The sequence below is a fragment of the Mytilus californianus genome, unplaced genomic scaffold (assembly GCF_021869535.1).
Source record: "Mytilus californianus isolate M0D057914Y unplaced genomic scaffold, xbMytCali1.0.p SCAF_20, whole genome shotgun sequence".
Lineage (NCBI taxonomy): Eukaryota > Metazoa > Mollusca > Bivalvia > Mytilida > Mytilidae > Mytilus > Mytilus californianus.
This window is the reverse complement of record NW_026262669.1, coordinates 2687599-2703006: the sequence shown is the minus strand read 5'-3', so window position 1 is coordinate 2703006 and position 15408 is coordinate 2687599. Positions and strand designations below refer to the sequence as shown.

Here is a 15408-nt window from a genome sequence, read left to right as displayed (position 1 = left end):
CATTTCATAGTTATTCTAGAGTAAATGAAACCAAATACTCATGAAAATACCTAAACTTACACACAATGACAGGAAATTATTGAACAGAAGTTATTCGGGTTGTATCTAGTTCTGTTTTGGATTACATCAGGCTAGTGTTCGTGATCATCACAGACCTTCGTGATTAAAGCATGTTCTGTAAAAAAAAGATTCATCATTTAATGTCTGCGGTCAGCAAGTGTTTACCATAGCAATTAAACATTGTTCGTCATATATCATTCTCAACGTATATTCATAAGTTTTTTTTATGATTTAAACAATATTGAGGACACCGACAACTTGGTTTCTATCAGAACTTATAATTCATAGTACTGTTAGCTTTACAATACCCAGTACTGCCTTAAAATGCCGTGCTAGCCAGGTTGTCAGAAGATGCTTATGGACGTGATACCAACCCTAACGGGATAGAAGATTATTGAATAGATTCGGTGAGTTTCATGGAATATTTAATGAGATAATTAACTTAAAGGTTTTTGGTAGGATGTATGCTTTTAATCATTAAGCTTAATTTCAATCTTTGTCCGATTTTCCTTGCATTTTATTCCTTGTTTTGTCCTCTTTTATACCATAGACATTTTCTTACCGTTTCACTTTCATATAGTTATGATAGAAATACAATTATACAATATTGCATTTAACCATTTGCATGATTTGTGCTGTGGTTACGATTCCTTCATGAAGGGCAAACGCCTTCATTGTAACTTATACGTTACAAAAGGTACCAGAAAACAAGACACTATGCAATTCATAAGACGTAAAGACAAACACCTAGTCATTGCAAACTATGGAATGTTAAACTATTGGTGTAACAAGGGAGAAAATAAACTATTGGTGACATATATAGTATATAGTGTTATACTGATCGTAGAAACTGTCATTTAGTACGTAATAAATGAACACATAGTGCATTGTCTGTTTATTACGCTATGCAATTATTTCTTAATCAGCTAAACATATAATTATGTATACTAATGATTGTTTCAAATGTTCAACCTTAAAATATATATCTCGAAAAATGATTTGAAATTCCTGTTATCTTCATTATGTTCTGATCAGTCTCTCAACACACATTTCGAATTAAATGTTAATTAAAAACATTTTTTTCGTACCTAACAGCACTATTGTTTTTTAGTCCTTTTATCTAAGACAGGTACTTCGAACTATGTTCATTTCTGTCATTAGGTCTTTCCATTTGTCTGTTGAAAGATCTTTTGATTTTGCTCTGATAATTGATTTTAGGTCTTTCCACTTTTTCGTGGAAAGATCGTTTGATTTTGTTCTGATAATTATTGGTCTTTCCATTTTTCCTTGGACATACCTTATGCTTTTGTTCTGATTATTTTTTTGTTTTCCTTCGGTGGACCTGGGTCCACCAAAACGAAAATGAAGTAAAGGTCATGTACTATTTTTTTGGCTTTTGCTTGTGCATGCTACTCCTAATTTTTTTTTTATATATATCGACACAGATTTTCACTAAATTATTAGTTGCAATATGTTGTAACAGGAATTTTTTTCTTCGAAGCGGTTCAGTAGTTTTTACTAGGAGTTTTCCCCCCTGAATGTTAAAAATAAGCTAAATGGTAATATAACTTATTAACAATACATAGTAGAGACTAAAAGTCGTTTTATATGAGGTCATTGCTTGATGACTTTGAAATTGAGGTGAACGTCAAAAGTAAATTTGAAGTTCTTGATTTTGACATTTGCTATAACTTCATTTTAATACATTATAAAAACATAGAGTTTTTTTTTAATTTGGTAGGCATACACACGACCTTAAAAATATCAACCTGAAGTGACCTTAAGTAAACCGGAGGCAGCCATTTTTGCATTTAAAAGTACCAAGAACTATCTGTTTTTGGAATCAGTGTCATGATACCTATCATATAATAACAACATTGACATTTTTCAAACCATGATTAGCAAGTTATCTCCCTTATTTGATGCAAACGGGATTAGAAACCATATCTTTTTGGAATCAGCTTTAATTAAGCTTTTTTCTGATACCAGAAATTTCATTTAAGCCGGCTTTGAATAAATTCAAAATATGTGCATTTGGGATGGAAAGACCTTTACTTGTTCAGAGTTGCTCTCTGAACAATATGTTTTTATTGTTATTACTTTTCATCTCGGGAAACATGAACCAAATTCTCGTGTGCGCTACTTCTCTGAAACCACATGTCCAATGGTAGAGGAAACATATTCTAATGCTGTATAAATCAATTTCGAGATCCGTAAATATCAGTGATCTCTTACAATAACATTTCTGCTCATAGATTGAAATACAAATATGTGATACAAACTGCTGCTGAAATATGTATATGACGCCCGTCAAGCAAAAACAATCCTTATCCTAATCGACGTCGTTATCGGGGATCGACGCTTAAAGGTAACGTAAGACAAACCGATAAATATTACGTTGCAATGCAGATATCTCTAACATAACGATACCGGTCGTGTTGAATAGCATTTTATTCTTATAGTACTTTGCTTGGGGTCGCCCCGATATTCCGACTACCCATTAGTCCGACACCCCCTTGGTCCGACATCCAATTAGTCCGACACCCCATTAGCACGACGCTTAAATAGTCCGACAAAGGGTTTTTAATTACTGCCGTAATAGAAAATCTACTTCATAGAATCGTTGTTGACGTGGTATTTGACCTATTCTTTCTAAGACCACGTTCATACTAGCTTTTTATAAATCGATCTAAATTTCAATCGTTCTAAAGTATATCGCAGAAACAGATAATACAATACTCCCCATCTGTTATTAAAGAAATACCATGACCATAACCATATAAAGCAATCGAGAACCTTGCAAGTTTTGGTTGACTAATGCAAGGTATGTTCTATGGGGAAAATTTTCAAATAAAAAGGAAATGTAAAGATCAGTCATCAGCAGTGCAGTCTCTCGTCGTAAAGAATATTATTCATGTGATTTCGTCTTGGAAACTGTCCAAACTGAAAAAAGTGTCATTTTACCATAAAGAGGGACTATTAATTTTCCTAGCGTTATTATTTCCATTCATCTACAATGTACACGAACTTAAGGTCGAAAACTTTCAAAATTTGAGAGCTGTCGAATTGTTAATTGGTAATATACTCGAAGATCATGAGTTTCATAGTTTTGTTTGTAACATCCATAATAAAATTGTTCAATCGCTAATAATTGTTTCTATAAGAAAGAAAAAGACTCTTTTGAGGTTGAGACTTCGATAAAAACGGATGAAATGTGCTGTCAGAATGAACTTGTATTGTATAGTCATGCAACATTTGCCACTGGACATTAGACAAACAAATAAATATTAACAATGTACAAATAGCTATGTGCATGTACTATTTACATAAGCGATAATATTTGTAACTGCATATTTATAAGACAACAAACCTTTTTTTTCCGTGCAGTGTTATTTTCATTAGCGTTCTTTGTTGCCGCTTTGAAAACACAACTTATCGGTTGTCTTTTGAACAGCACATGCAAACCTGAGACGTGAAAATAACCCTAGCAACCCACAACATTTCTCTTGACATTAACACAGAAATATACCTGTTTTTATTATTACTATTTACCAGCACGTTTTTTGTTGTTGATGAACTCGCAAAGTCAAAATAGATTCCTTACAGGGAACGCGCCAAACTTTACAGAGTTCTCTATTTCAGTGGTTTACCAGTTTTCCCAATGTCTCAAAAGTTCAAGAAAGTAACTATAAATAAATCTTTATTCAGTTAAGTACACACATTGGTGCATAAAGACAACTACTTCTGTGCATTGAACCAGGCATCACACATACAATCGTGTAAGCAGTAAAGTCTAATTGAAGCCTTAACTTTCTTAATTCTCTGCTTTGGGAGAGATACACAGTTGCTTATCTTCATGTTAGTAATTCGATAAAACTTCACAAAGTATATTTATTTTGACAAAATGTTAATTACAGTTAGATTGATACTCGTGTTTTAGTCACTCAAGACATGAGGTCAGCGTCTCTATCATTCTATGATTTGTTTTAGGTAAATATATCCCACTATCTTCACTAACACATGTCTACCAACCTACCTTGATAAACTGCATTGCCCATGGTCACTTTGGCCTTCTTTCGACTGGCAGTTATCCTTGGCCTATAAACTATGCATCCGTTTGGCTGTGTGCGATGTATAATTTTAAACTACAGTCATAGTGTGGTCGTTAAATCCGATGCATCGTGTAGAGAGAGTTCCACGATCCCTGCACGTTTAGAACCATTGCAACAACTCTTTGAGGTGCCAAATTTCCTTTACCCTTCTTTCATCCCGGATGGTCTATATTACAGGACCTACCTATTGCATTTATTTTTAAATGTTTCTCGTCCTGAACATGCATGCAATATTTGCCACTGGACGTTAAGCAAACATCAACCAATCAATTATTATATTAAATGAACACATCATCATCCTTTAATTTAAAAAGATATAAAATATTCATCAATTATTCCGTGTCGCACGATATGGGCATCGGATCAATGGGGTGTCGGACTTATGGGGCGTCTGATTATTTGGGTGTCGGAATAATGAGGCTTTGGTATAACGGATCTGCCCCTTTTGCTTTGTAAAATAACGTATGTCCGATTCAAAATTTAAACATAGAATTAAACATAAAAATTCTTTAAACAAAATTCAACTTATGACATCCAATGTATATGCGTTATGTTTTATGTCGAATGATTTGAATAAAAATATATATAAAAGATATTCCACACATCATCCAGTCTGATAGTACCACGTTATGTAATGATGCAATACATTAAATGTAGTACATTTGGCCTATATATAATCAATAATAATTTTTTTTAAACTTAATGATATACTAAAAACTAGTAAAACTCATTTTCCGAAGCTATTTTACTCTTCTTCAATTGGTAGGAAAAATTGTTTTATGAACCAAAGAAAATAATCTAATAATTGGCGGAAAATAATGCATGCTATGGCGGGAAATCTTACGTGGGTAATCACACCAGAGCGTTTACTTGACAGAAATCCAATATGTCAAAGAAGAAAGCCTGTCTGAATTTGCTCGTCTTCTTGGTCATGTTTTAAAAAAAAAGAACCATTGTGCTTCACATTAATGGTAATTGAGGTATGTAGTATCCGCAAAAACCGTAAATGGATGATTTACTTTTGCAATTAATACAATAAATAAAATTATTTAAACGAAACATTCTGCGGGTATTTTAAAACACCACAATGTTAGCAGTGCATTTAAAACTATTTTAAAAATCATTTAGCATATAGTTGAGGCTCAAACAAATATCAGTTCATAATTTTTCACCTTCTGAAGTTAATCAAAATCGCTTAACGGCACCGGTCACTCTTATATTAATTAGAAAGGGACTGGAGTTATCTCGGGATACACGAACATAAACAAAAAACTAAACAAACTAATTTTGTCAATAACCTTCAAGAACTAGTTTGTTTTAATAAATGTTTTCTTTTACTTTTTCCGACAAATTCTTTCGGAAACATTCTTTTATTCTTCAAGAAGCAATTTAAGTAATGCACACTCACTTCCCACACAAAAGATGAATGGTCTTTGTGCTAGGCCCTAAATAATCAAATCAACAAAGAAAGAAAGAAAAATTATCAGTACACATGTTCTATAGATAACAGAGGCTTAAGCCGATTTGAAAATTTCTAGCTGAATAATTCGGGATTAATACACGAAAATGTTTTAGTTGGTTAAACACCGTTGCAATGTTGTCGAACATATGTATAATATTTAATAGTCATTAATAGCAGTTGAATGACTTTGTTGTTATTTTTATTGATTATGAATAACATGAGATGTCGGGTATTTGTTTGATATTTCAATGCTCTTTGATTAATTGATTAACTTTGTTTTAATAAATAGGCCGCCCTAGAGCAAACGGTTACAACACGACCAGTAAACAGACACTTTTTGAATTGATTTTATTTGAATTGATTGATTGTTGTTTACCACCACTTTCACCACGTGCACTATTGTGCTATTTCGTGGTTGAGGAAACTGGAGGGCCTGTAGAGAACCTTAAATCTTGGTCAGGAAAAATGACAATCCTTGTCAATTACGATTGGAGTCGGTCGCACCTGCCATGTACGGGAATTGAACTGACAACTAAAGTGTTGACAGGCTAGTGATACAGTGGTTGGACTACTGAGACCCTTTGGCCACCGCGGTCCCTCTTTTTTAATTGTTGTTAGTGTTTTAAATGATCAGAAGTCATTGAATAAACGTCTTGTAACTCTTTATTATCATTAATAAGGTCAAGTTAACAATCAGATAATGAACTTTCAACGGTACTTTTAAACGCCATATAAAAACAGATCAACACATAATATACATGATATAAGGTTGCATTTTAATTTTCTAAACGATGAATTAATTTTATAATCATTGAATGTGTTGCAATAAAAAAAAATGGCTAAAAAAAAATAAATAGTTACGTCACATAAATAAACTTGTTGTTCCTCCGACCTTTTCAATCCTGATATATTAAAACAAACAATTTATTTTACTTACTTGGTTTGCCGAGATGTATTTCTACTTACACATGATATTGAAGAGACCCATTTAAAATCTTTGTTGAAACATATGAACTCTAATGGTATTACGCCAAGAAAACACGGAAATTGTAATAGGCGCCCAAACAATGCATTTTCATTTGAAGAGTTTTCAAACGTTGTTCAAAAAGTGCCCGTCTACAAAGTTTACCACAAGCAGTCCATCCCAACAGACATGACTCTAAACCTCAAATTTTGCTACCTGCTTGTGAATCAAAACAGTCCGTTTTTGACACCTATGTATCGGCATGTCAGGCAACGGTAACTAGATCCGTCCAATTAACAACATTTAAAAATTTCTGGTCATCTTGTTGTCCGCATACCGTTTCTCTGGCACAAACAGAAGAAAACAAATCAAAGCTCACAAAATTATATATCACACATTGATGCTGCCAGGAGATATTATATAAAAGATGGGTATCAAAATCGCGAGAGGAACTAGTAAATATCATCTAGGACAGATTTTAAAGAATGTTCATTATACCAATAACTTTGCCCAAAGTATAAGTTTGCCACATCGCACTGATCAAGTCGGACAATTTTATTTTCTATCCGGAAGAAAGGTGAAAGTTTTTGGTATATGCATGGAAGGAAAACGTAAGCAATTTGAAGCTATTGAAAGTTATGGTTTAAACGAGGCCAAAAAAATATGAATCAATTTAACTAAGAGAATAACAGCCTTATTCATAACAAAACAATCTGGCCATCTAACATAAAACAGAACAAACAAAACAAATAAATCAAACGTAAGAAAAACAAAATATTTACAGTAACAAAATAATCAGAACCAAAAAAAAAAAAAAAAAAAATAGATCTCAAAATTAACTCTTTAAGAGGAAATAAGAATTTAGGAGAAATTCAATTGTACAAGCCATAGTAGTCCTTTACCTTTATTCAACATTTTTAAGAATAGAAATAGAAAGAAATATCTATTTCTTGCTTTACTTTTAGCAAAAAATATATCATGCACATACTGGAAAAGAAGATGACAATTCGCAAAAAACCAAAACTAATAGAGAAAGAAATATATTGTTACTTGAGAATTAATATTTTGTTTGCAATTTGAAAAATAATCATAACGAAATAGCTGCCTATTTATGCTGATAATATACAAAGAAAAACAGTATTAATTATAAATGCTTAACATTAAAAACTGTCAACAACTTTATGCATGTGATTGTTAACTAAATCTTGCATTGAATAAGCGATTAAATTTTGATATTCAATAGTTGATGGTTTTGTTATCTTTGTTCTTATAATTGTTTCTGGAGAAAAACAAATCGTTATATGCTGGCTATCTCGCATGGCGCGTTTTAACTGAACAACACAAAACGATACCTCTAATGATGCAGTTCTCTGGTCATACCAAATGTTTGGTTGATGCAGGCAAACAAAATTATTCCAACGATCTAACTGTGATACAGTTAATCATTTAGCGGATGTATTTCGAAAGTCGTCATCAACAAACGAGGTCGTGCAGTTTGAAGAAGAAAACAATGAAACTACCTGGCAATGGAGAAAACGGAAAGCGTTCTTAGCTGCTTTGTTTTAGCCTGTTCCAAGTGTTAGAAAGTATCATAATTTCATCTTACTACATGATAAACCAGGCATAGTTATTGTAAAAGAAAAATGCAATTCTTCGCCGTCCTTCTGAGCAGTTCGATCCGTTAGCTCGTCCTGGAGTTATTCCTGCAGCCGGACTTTCACATGCCAAACAGGAAAATCTTTATTTCTAAGTGCGTCCATTTGTTAGGAAAGAATATCAGGTATATATATATAAAGTTAACAGTTTGATAATAATTAGTAAGTTTTCGCTAATATTAACAAGGCTCGTGACATCATAATCAGCGCGAGAGACATGAAATAGAATAAAAACTTTTAATCTAAAAATAGAAAACCCTTGTTTGAAAATGTGAACCTGAGTCTTATCCCTCTTTTTATTTAGGGAGATTGGATCATTAAACCTGTTTCTTTCGTTTACTGTTGCCAAATAAATAATGAAATATCTCTCACTAGACGGTAAACCGTCGATGCTGCTACACTATCATTAAAAACTCAGATAAGCAACAACTTAGCTAGTAAATTGATGCTTAACTGCTGTGTCTGGTCAAATGATATTGTGACTTCCAAAAAAAGTTAATACCCCATAACCTGATTAACTCCTTAAAATACTGACACAATATTTCTTGTAATTTAATCAAGATAATGTCGATCGTAGTTTGTGTATAGGGAATGTGTTTTTTTTTTATATTCAATGTCATGATGAACAGGTATTCTGAGATGCAATTATTTACTATTGATTCGAAATCCGCACAAGTTTCTCCATTAGCGCTCAGTATAATCTGTGTTGCTCCTTTGTGTTTGTTTTGTTTAAGCCAAAATCTTTCAACTCCAGCCAAATTGAGGTCTTCTTTTTTTTTTTTTTTTTTTTTTTTTTTACAATTGAGTAGTGTTGAATTAACAACTTTTGTACTTTATTCCTAATTTGAACATCAGAAATAATGTCTGCTAGAAATGTTTTTAAGGTGTGTAAAATGGTGTCTATGGTTGCCTATAATTGCTCACATCCACTTCATTTGAACTTTGGTGGAAAGTCGTCTCATTGGCAATCATGCCACATCACCATATTTGTATATCTATCCCATTTTAGTTCAGGAATTTCTGATGTATTCCAAGGTATGCTTTTCTCAAATAAATATGAATATCTTGCGTGTAGACTTTATTATCTATTTCTACATTAAAATAACATTACCTGTTATAGAGGAATGTTAATGGAAATTTCATTTTTTTTATTTATATTTTCTTTAAAAATGTTATAAAACCTATCTTCTCATATTTTGTGTCAACATTTTATCTGATAGATTCCTTTTTATTTGCACTAAATTTGGCTTTATGAATATTCCATGCAAAATGTGGCTATTTTGCACGACTTTTAACTTCAAAATATATCACGGTAAATTTAGTTCCTAAACTAAAATGTGTACTACTTCTAAATGATTCATACCAATCATAACTTGCAAGAGTTATTTTTTTTGATTGGTTTGTTTTCAACACAGGTGCATTTCCTGCAATTCTGTTTTGACAAAATGATTAATCTAGTGTTTTTTTTCTAGAAATTCATAGCAATCTGTCAAAACGCTTCAGCTTATGTTATATTTTAAGGCTGAAAACGACATTTAGAGGACAATTTCATAAACGACAGATAGGTGTTATAGCGCACATTTCAATTTATAAGAAATACTGCCTTGCTTGTTAGCAAATCCTGATAAAACAATGCAGAATTAGTCGGAACCACTGAAGATTCACGTAGCCCTCATGTTAGCTACAGCTAATCAAAGAGTTTGCCTTCTGTCGTACTGTAGAAACACAATGTTTTGGATCTTCGAGAATGGGCAAAAGTAGCAGTTGTCTACTTTCTGATCGTTAACATTAAACTGTTTGAATTATATATCATAAAAAATATAAATGACTTAATAAAATGCAACCCTGATACGATTAGCACAACATTGCAACGGATAAACTAGTGTTCAGAAACAGTGTGTACTCTTGGATCTATTTTTTGTATTTGCTTAGTGCCGATTTGATAGGTACAGCTTAACCTTCTGATGTTGTGATTTAACACCACCGTACTTGGTAAATAATGTGTTACATGATGCTGAACATGGCACCATGTGCTGTGTTCCAAGTCATTATCTTTTTATTCAGTGACTCTGGTTAGTTTGTGTCTTCTAAATTAGATTTTTCGATAAATGTTTTCACAGAGAATAGGCCCTCCGAGTGCATTAAAGATTGTGTTTATATTTATCGGGACCTTTTACAGCTTACTTCATAGTATATAATTGTTCTCATTATTGAAGGCCGTTCAGGTTTCCTTTGTTGTAAACATAATCAGCATGTACTCTCTGGTGGACTGTTGTTCTACTTGCAATCATATTTCCCTTCATATTTAAACTAATACATACATGAGGCAAACACACTTTAAATTTGTACAACCAAATTTATTTAAAAACACATATGTCATTCTATGGATGTTTTCATTCTACTGCGTCAAATTCTGGTATCCTACAAATAATAATGCAAGTTTTATTGATAACAAAACACAGTAAAATATGTATTTCGACGTAAGCATGTTAACACTTCGTCAATATATCCATTGGTTCACAGTTAGACTGATAATCAAATGTGTGTTGTAAAAAATGTCTTAAATTCAAACTTTTGTTTGAATGATGATGATTTGTGTCATTTGTCTTTATCGAGTGTTGAATCACTTTTGATTGTGCCAATAAGTCGTAAGATACCGACTACCGTGTTTACGACAGGCTATGCGGTTGACCGCAACAAATAACGTGTAACGGGTTAAAAAAAATTACATTAGCCTTGATTTTGTCCAAAGGAAATGTAACCGCTATTGTTGGGAAATCACGCTATATATGAACGATACAAAGTAAACGATAATATGTTTTATGTCAGTGGTCGGGTGATACGATTCTCCTGATTTATGACAAGAGTATCACAAATAGGAGATTGTTTGTAAAACCTAGCAACTGTTCCGCCTTAATATATACTAAAAAAATCAATGGTCGTTTAGCCACAAAAAGCACCTCGTCATTATAACTTGTCATTCTTATCTTTAAAAATAACTTTGTGTTTGTCAAGTGTTTGAATCATGCGGACTTTGTCCCTTTAATCATTATGGAAAGCAAGCAATGCGTTAATGATGCCTCTATACGCAAAATACAAGCAATTATGATCTGATCAAGTTAAGTTACAGAATCAAGTATTTCGAAACTTGAATAACACTATATTAATATAGTATGTGTATTGATAGGTTACTGCTTGTTTGAACAAAAACCAGATCACCTTAACACAAAAATACATACTGTCAAGTTTAATAGCCTTTTTTTCCTCCGCCGTATCCACCACCATATCCACCGCCGTATCGTCCACCGTATACACCGCCGTATCGTCCACCGTACCCACTACTTACTCCTAATCCGTATCCGCCGACTAATCCACCGACTATTCCACCACTATACCCACCACCATATCCACCACCGTATCCACCGCCGTATGCAACACCGATTCTGCCACCATACCCACCGCCGTATCCACCATAATTACGGCTAGTAACCCACCATGGGAATCCCTGACAACACGTGTTCTATTGTCCTGGGAACAGAGGTGTTAGTCTGCATTTTTTGTCCAAAGTTCTCTCCCATTTACGACACAAACCGGGGCGGCATGTGCACCAAGTGTTACCAGCTTGAGTAAAGCATATATAAATTAAATATCCATCCAATGAATTAACAAGCAGTATAAGTTCAACTGTAGTTCATTAAGGTATCATTATTGTGTACAGAAATATTACAATTGTCAGTATATAAAAAATTATCGGTATTACCGATTCACAATTACGAAGTTTAGATTTTTTATATTTTATATTCTTTGTTTGGCTTGATTAAATATCCAATCAGATACTTTCAAAACATATCAATATTTTTTTTCACAAAATCATGCAAACTGACATGTTCTAAAATGCAAAACGCTATGGTTATTGAGTTCAGCAAAAATTGAAGATTAGGTGATTAAATTAGCTCACGCTTTATCTTTCATAATATCGAAGCAATGAACATATATCATTTTATAAACGGTTTTATAACCAAAAAAATATGATCTCATGCAAATGCTATCATCCATTTTAATATAGACAAATAACTAAATATTTATGAAGAACATGGATAGATTCAAATTTTGCACACTAGATATATTTGTAAGGGTAGTTAATAAAGAGTTATTATTTTTGGTTCTGTTTAAAAACAGTAAATTTATTAAAAACATTTTGCGAAAAGAATCATCGAAGTAATAAAACTGTTATAAGGCTACAGCTTAAAATATATCCAAACGATAGGACTCCCATGCCATTGTTGTTGACGATGAATCACTATGATAACTATAGTAAAAATTCATTCCAAGTCTTGGAAAAGTCGGAATATCATATGTACATACCTCCTCCTAACAAACCGTAGCTTGCACCTCCGGTATAAACTAAACCACCGCCAATACCTGCACCTCCACCAATAACTGCACCTCCGCCAATACCTGCACCTCCACCAATAACAGCACCTCCGCCAATACCTCCAGCTCCACTGTACCATGAACCACCCCTATAACCTCCACCACCGCCATATCCTACAGCAACACCGTAACCTAAACCACCTCCATATCCTCCGTCAATTTTTCCGTATCCGTAGACAGTTCCAACAATGGCTACCAATAGTACAGTAAAAACTCCCATGGTTACGTACTTCAGATTGATCCGACTAGTAGTGATGATAAGCCTTTGTTCACGTCTATTTATATAATCATAATATACAAAAAAATGACCATATGCACAAATATTGACTTGATAAATGATGAATAAGTGTAAACAATTTTTTGTTATGTGGTTATAGAAGTGATGATTTAAGCAAAAAATTGACAAAGGGAAAATTTAATACGAAACCATTATGTGTTTTATGGTGTTTTATGACGCATAATTATAAATTTTGAGGTAAATACGTGATTTTGAAAAGGAACATGTGTAATACCAATGGCAATCGTTCTGTATCAGCCAATACTTTTCATAATAATGTCAGCCACTGCTTCAAAAGGATCAAATTAAAAAACAACAAAAAAAACAGAAAAGGATCAAAGTTTCAAAGTTTCAAACATATAATGAAAGGTGAATGGTTGGCTTGAGTAATGTATCGGGGTACTGTGTGTATATCGGGTTGATACGGTAGTTCTCACTTTAAGATGTAACTACATATACAAATAACTACTTATATGTTTAAACGTTGAATAAAAGAAGCAAGATACATGTTAAAGCAGTAATTGCAATAGTTCATTATCCGTATTTTAATGCCAATACATGAGTTTATATATAAACATATATCACCTTTTTTTACAAAGATGTTGATAAAGCCCGTAAAATTAGAAACGATTGATGCAAAATTATTGATTCTATAAGTAAACTTATTCTAAATGGTTATCAAATGTTATATATAAGTAAAATTTGTAAATATTGTTTTATCGGTACTAATATCAGTTTGTGTCTGTAAACTAAACAGAACGAACTATGTATTGATAAATATGTACAGTTATGCGAACTCATGATCCTACATCCTGTTAATACTGTTAACTTATAGTTTGGCAGTGCACAAGGTCTTGCGTTTCTAAGACTGTGTATAAAGTATTTAAGTGGAGGAATAAAACAACTAGTTCATCGTGTTCATAGTCCAATTGCTTTCCATGTTATATTATCCAACTTCAATCATGTTTAGCTATTCTGTCTAAAGTTCTAATAAAGTAATAGTTATTTCATACCAAAACTATACCTATAAACTATTCTAAAAGACGATGCTGAAATTAATTTTAAAATCATTGAATGAGTGGCAATACAAAAAAATGGCTGAAAAAAATAAAAAGTTACGTCACATAAAACAAACTTGTTGTTCTTCCGACTTTTTAAATCCTGATATATTAAAAAAAACAAATTATTTTACTTATGCAGAATAATGAAATACTTAAGTTGACTTCGAATTAAAATGTTTTGATAATGGATAACGGATATTTGGGCGAAATTTTTTAAAAATAATACATGCAAGCAGCCGATATTTATGAAGAACATGGATAGATTCAAATTTCGCACACTAGATATATTTGTAAGGGTAGTTAATAAAGAGTTATTATTTTTGTTTAATAAATTTTACGAACTTTTTAGTTTGTTTAGTAAACATTTACATGTGTATATGTATATAGCAGGATTTAGACAAAATTTATTGCGATTATCTACATGTATCACCTTCAAATGGATTCAATGATGAAGACATTAATTCTACTATCGATGCTGAAAGTAATGGAGTTGAAGAAGGAGAAAATGTCCAACATTTATATGAAACTGACGAAACTCCACAAGCAGCTGCAGCTTACAGCAGAATGATTATAACACTTGTATTAGTAATGAAGGTTTAAACATGGCCAACATAACTGGAGATTGCGGTTGTCTATCTAAATATATTAAAAAATTTAAACAGTGTAAAATCATAAGTCATATACTTTCTATGCGAGAACTATCTAAAGAGGATAACATATGTATTTGATGGGTAAATTAAAATGAAAAGGCGTCGATAAATCACCTTCAAGATATGGAGACCGAAGGCGAACCAGATATTCGTACACATTTGACGACAGAGAAGTTTGTCGAGATGTATTTCTTCTCACACATGATATTGAAGAGACCCATTTAAAATCTTTGTTAAAACATATGAACTCTAATGGTAATACGCCAAGAAAACACGGAAATTATAATAGGCGCCCAAAAATGCCTTTTAATTTGAAGAGATTTCAAACGTTGTTCAATAAGTGCCCGTCTACAAGGTTTAAAAATGTCTGGTCATCTTGTTGTCCGCATACCGTTTCTCTGGCGCAAACAGAAGAAAACAAATCGAAGCTCACAAAATTATATATCACACATTGTAGCTGCCAGGAGATATTATATAATAGATGGGTATCAAAATCGCGGGAGGAATTCAGTAACTATCATCTAGGACAGATTTTAAAGAATGTCCATTATATCATTAACTTTGCCCAAAGTATAAGTTTTCCACATCACACTGATCAAGTCGGACAATTGTATTTTCTATCCGGAAGAAAGGTGAAAATTTTTGGTATATGCATGGAAGGAAAACGTAAGCAATTTGAAGCTATTGAAAGTTATAGTTTAAACGAGGCCAAACAAATATGAATCAATGTAAC

At 32.7% G+C, this 15408-nt stretch overlaps 1 protein-coding gene and 1 long non-coding RNA gene across 2 annotated transcripts in view; both read right to left on the bottom strand.

The window, feature by feature from the left end:
* Positions 1 to 10589: 10589 nt before the first annotated feature.
* On the bottom strand, positions 10590 to 11776 carry LOC127731699 (uncharacterized). The gene is made up of 2 exons (XR_007995693.1): positions 11493 to 11776; positions 10590 to 10674 (listed from the first exon to the last, which is right to left on the bottom strand). It is a non-coding gene; the product is annotated as an uncharacterized LOC127731699 (long non-coding RNA).
* The window catches only part of LOC127731806 (uncharacterized), a 43408-nt gene continuing 39773 nt past the window's right edge, over positions 11774 to 15408 (bottom strand). Inside the window, exons 3-4 of the mRNA XM_052240647.1 lie at positions 12619 to 12801; positions 11774 to 11874 (exon numbers count right to left, since the gene is read on the bottom strand). Of these exons, the coding sequence (XP_052096607.1) occupies positions 11774 to 11874; positions 12619 to 12801 (284 nt within the window). The remainder of the gene's footprint in view (positions 11875 to 12618; positions 12802 to 15408) is intronic.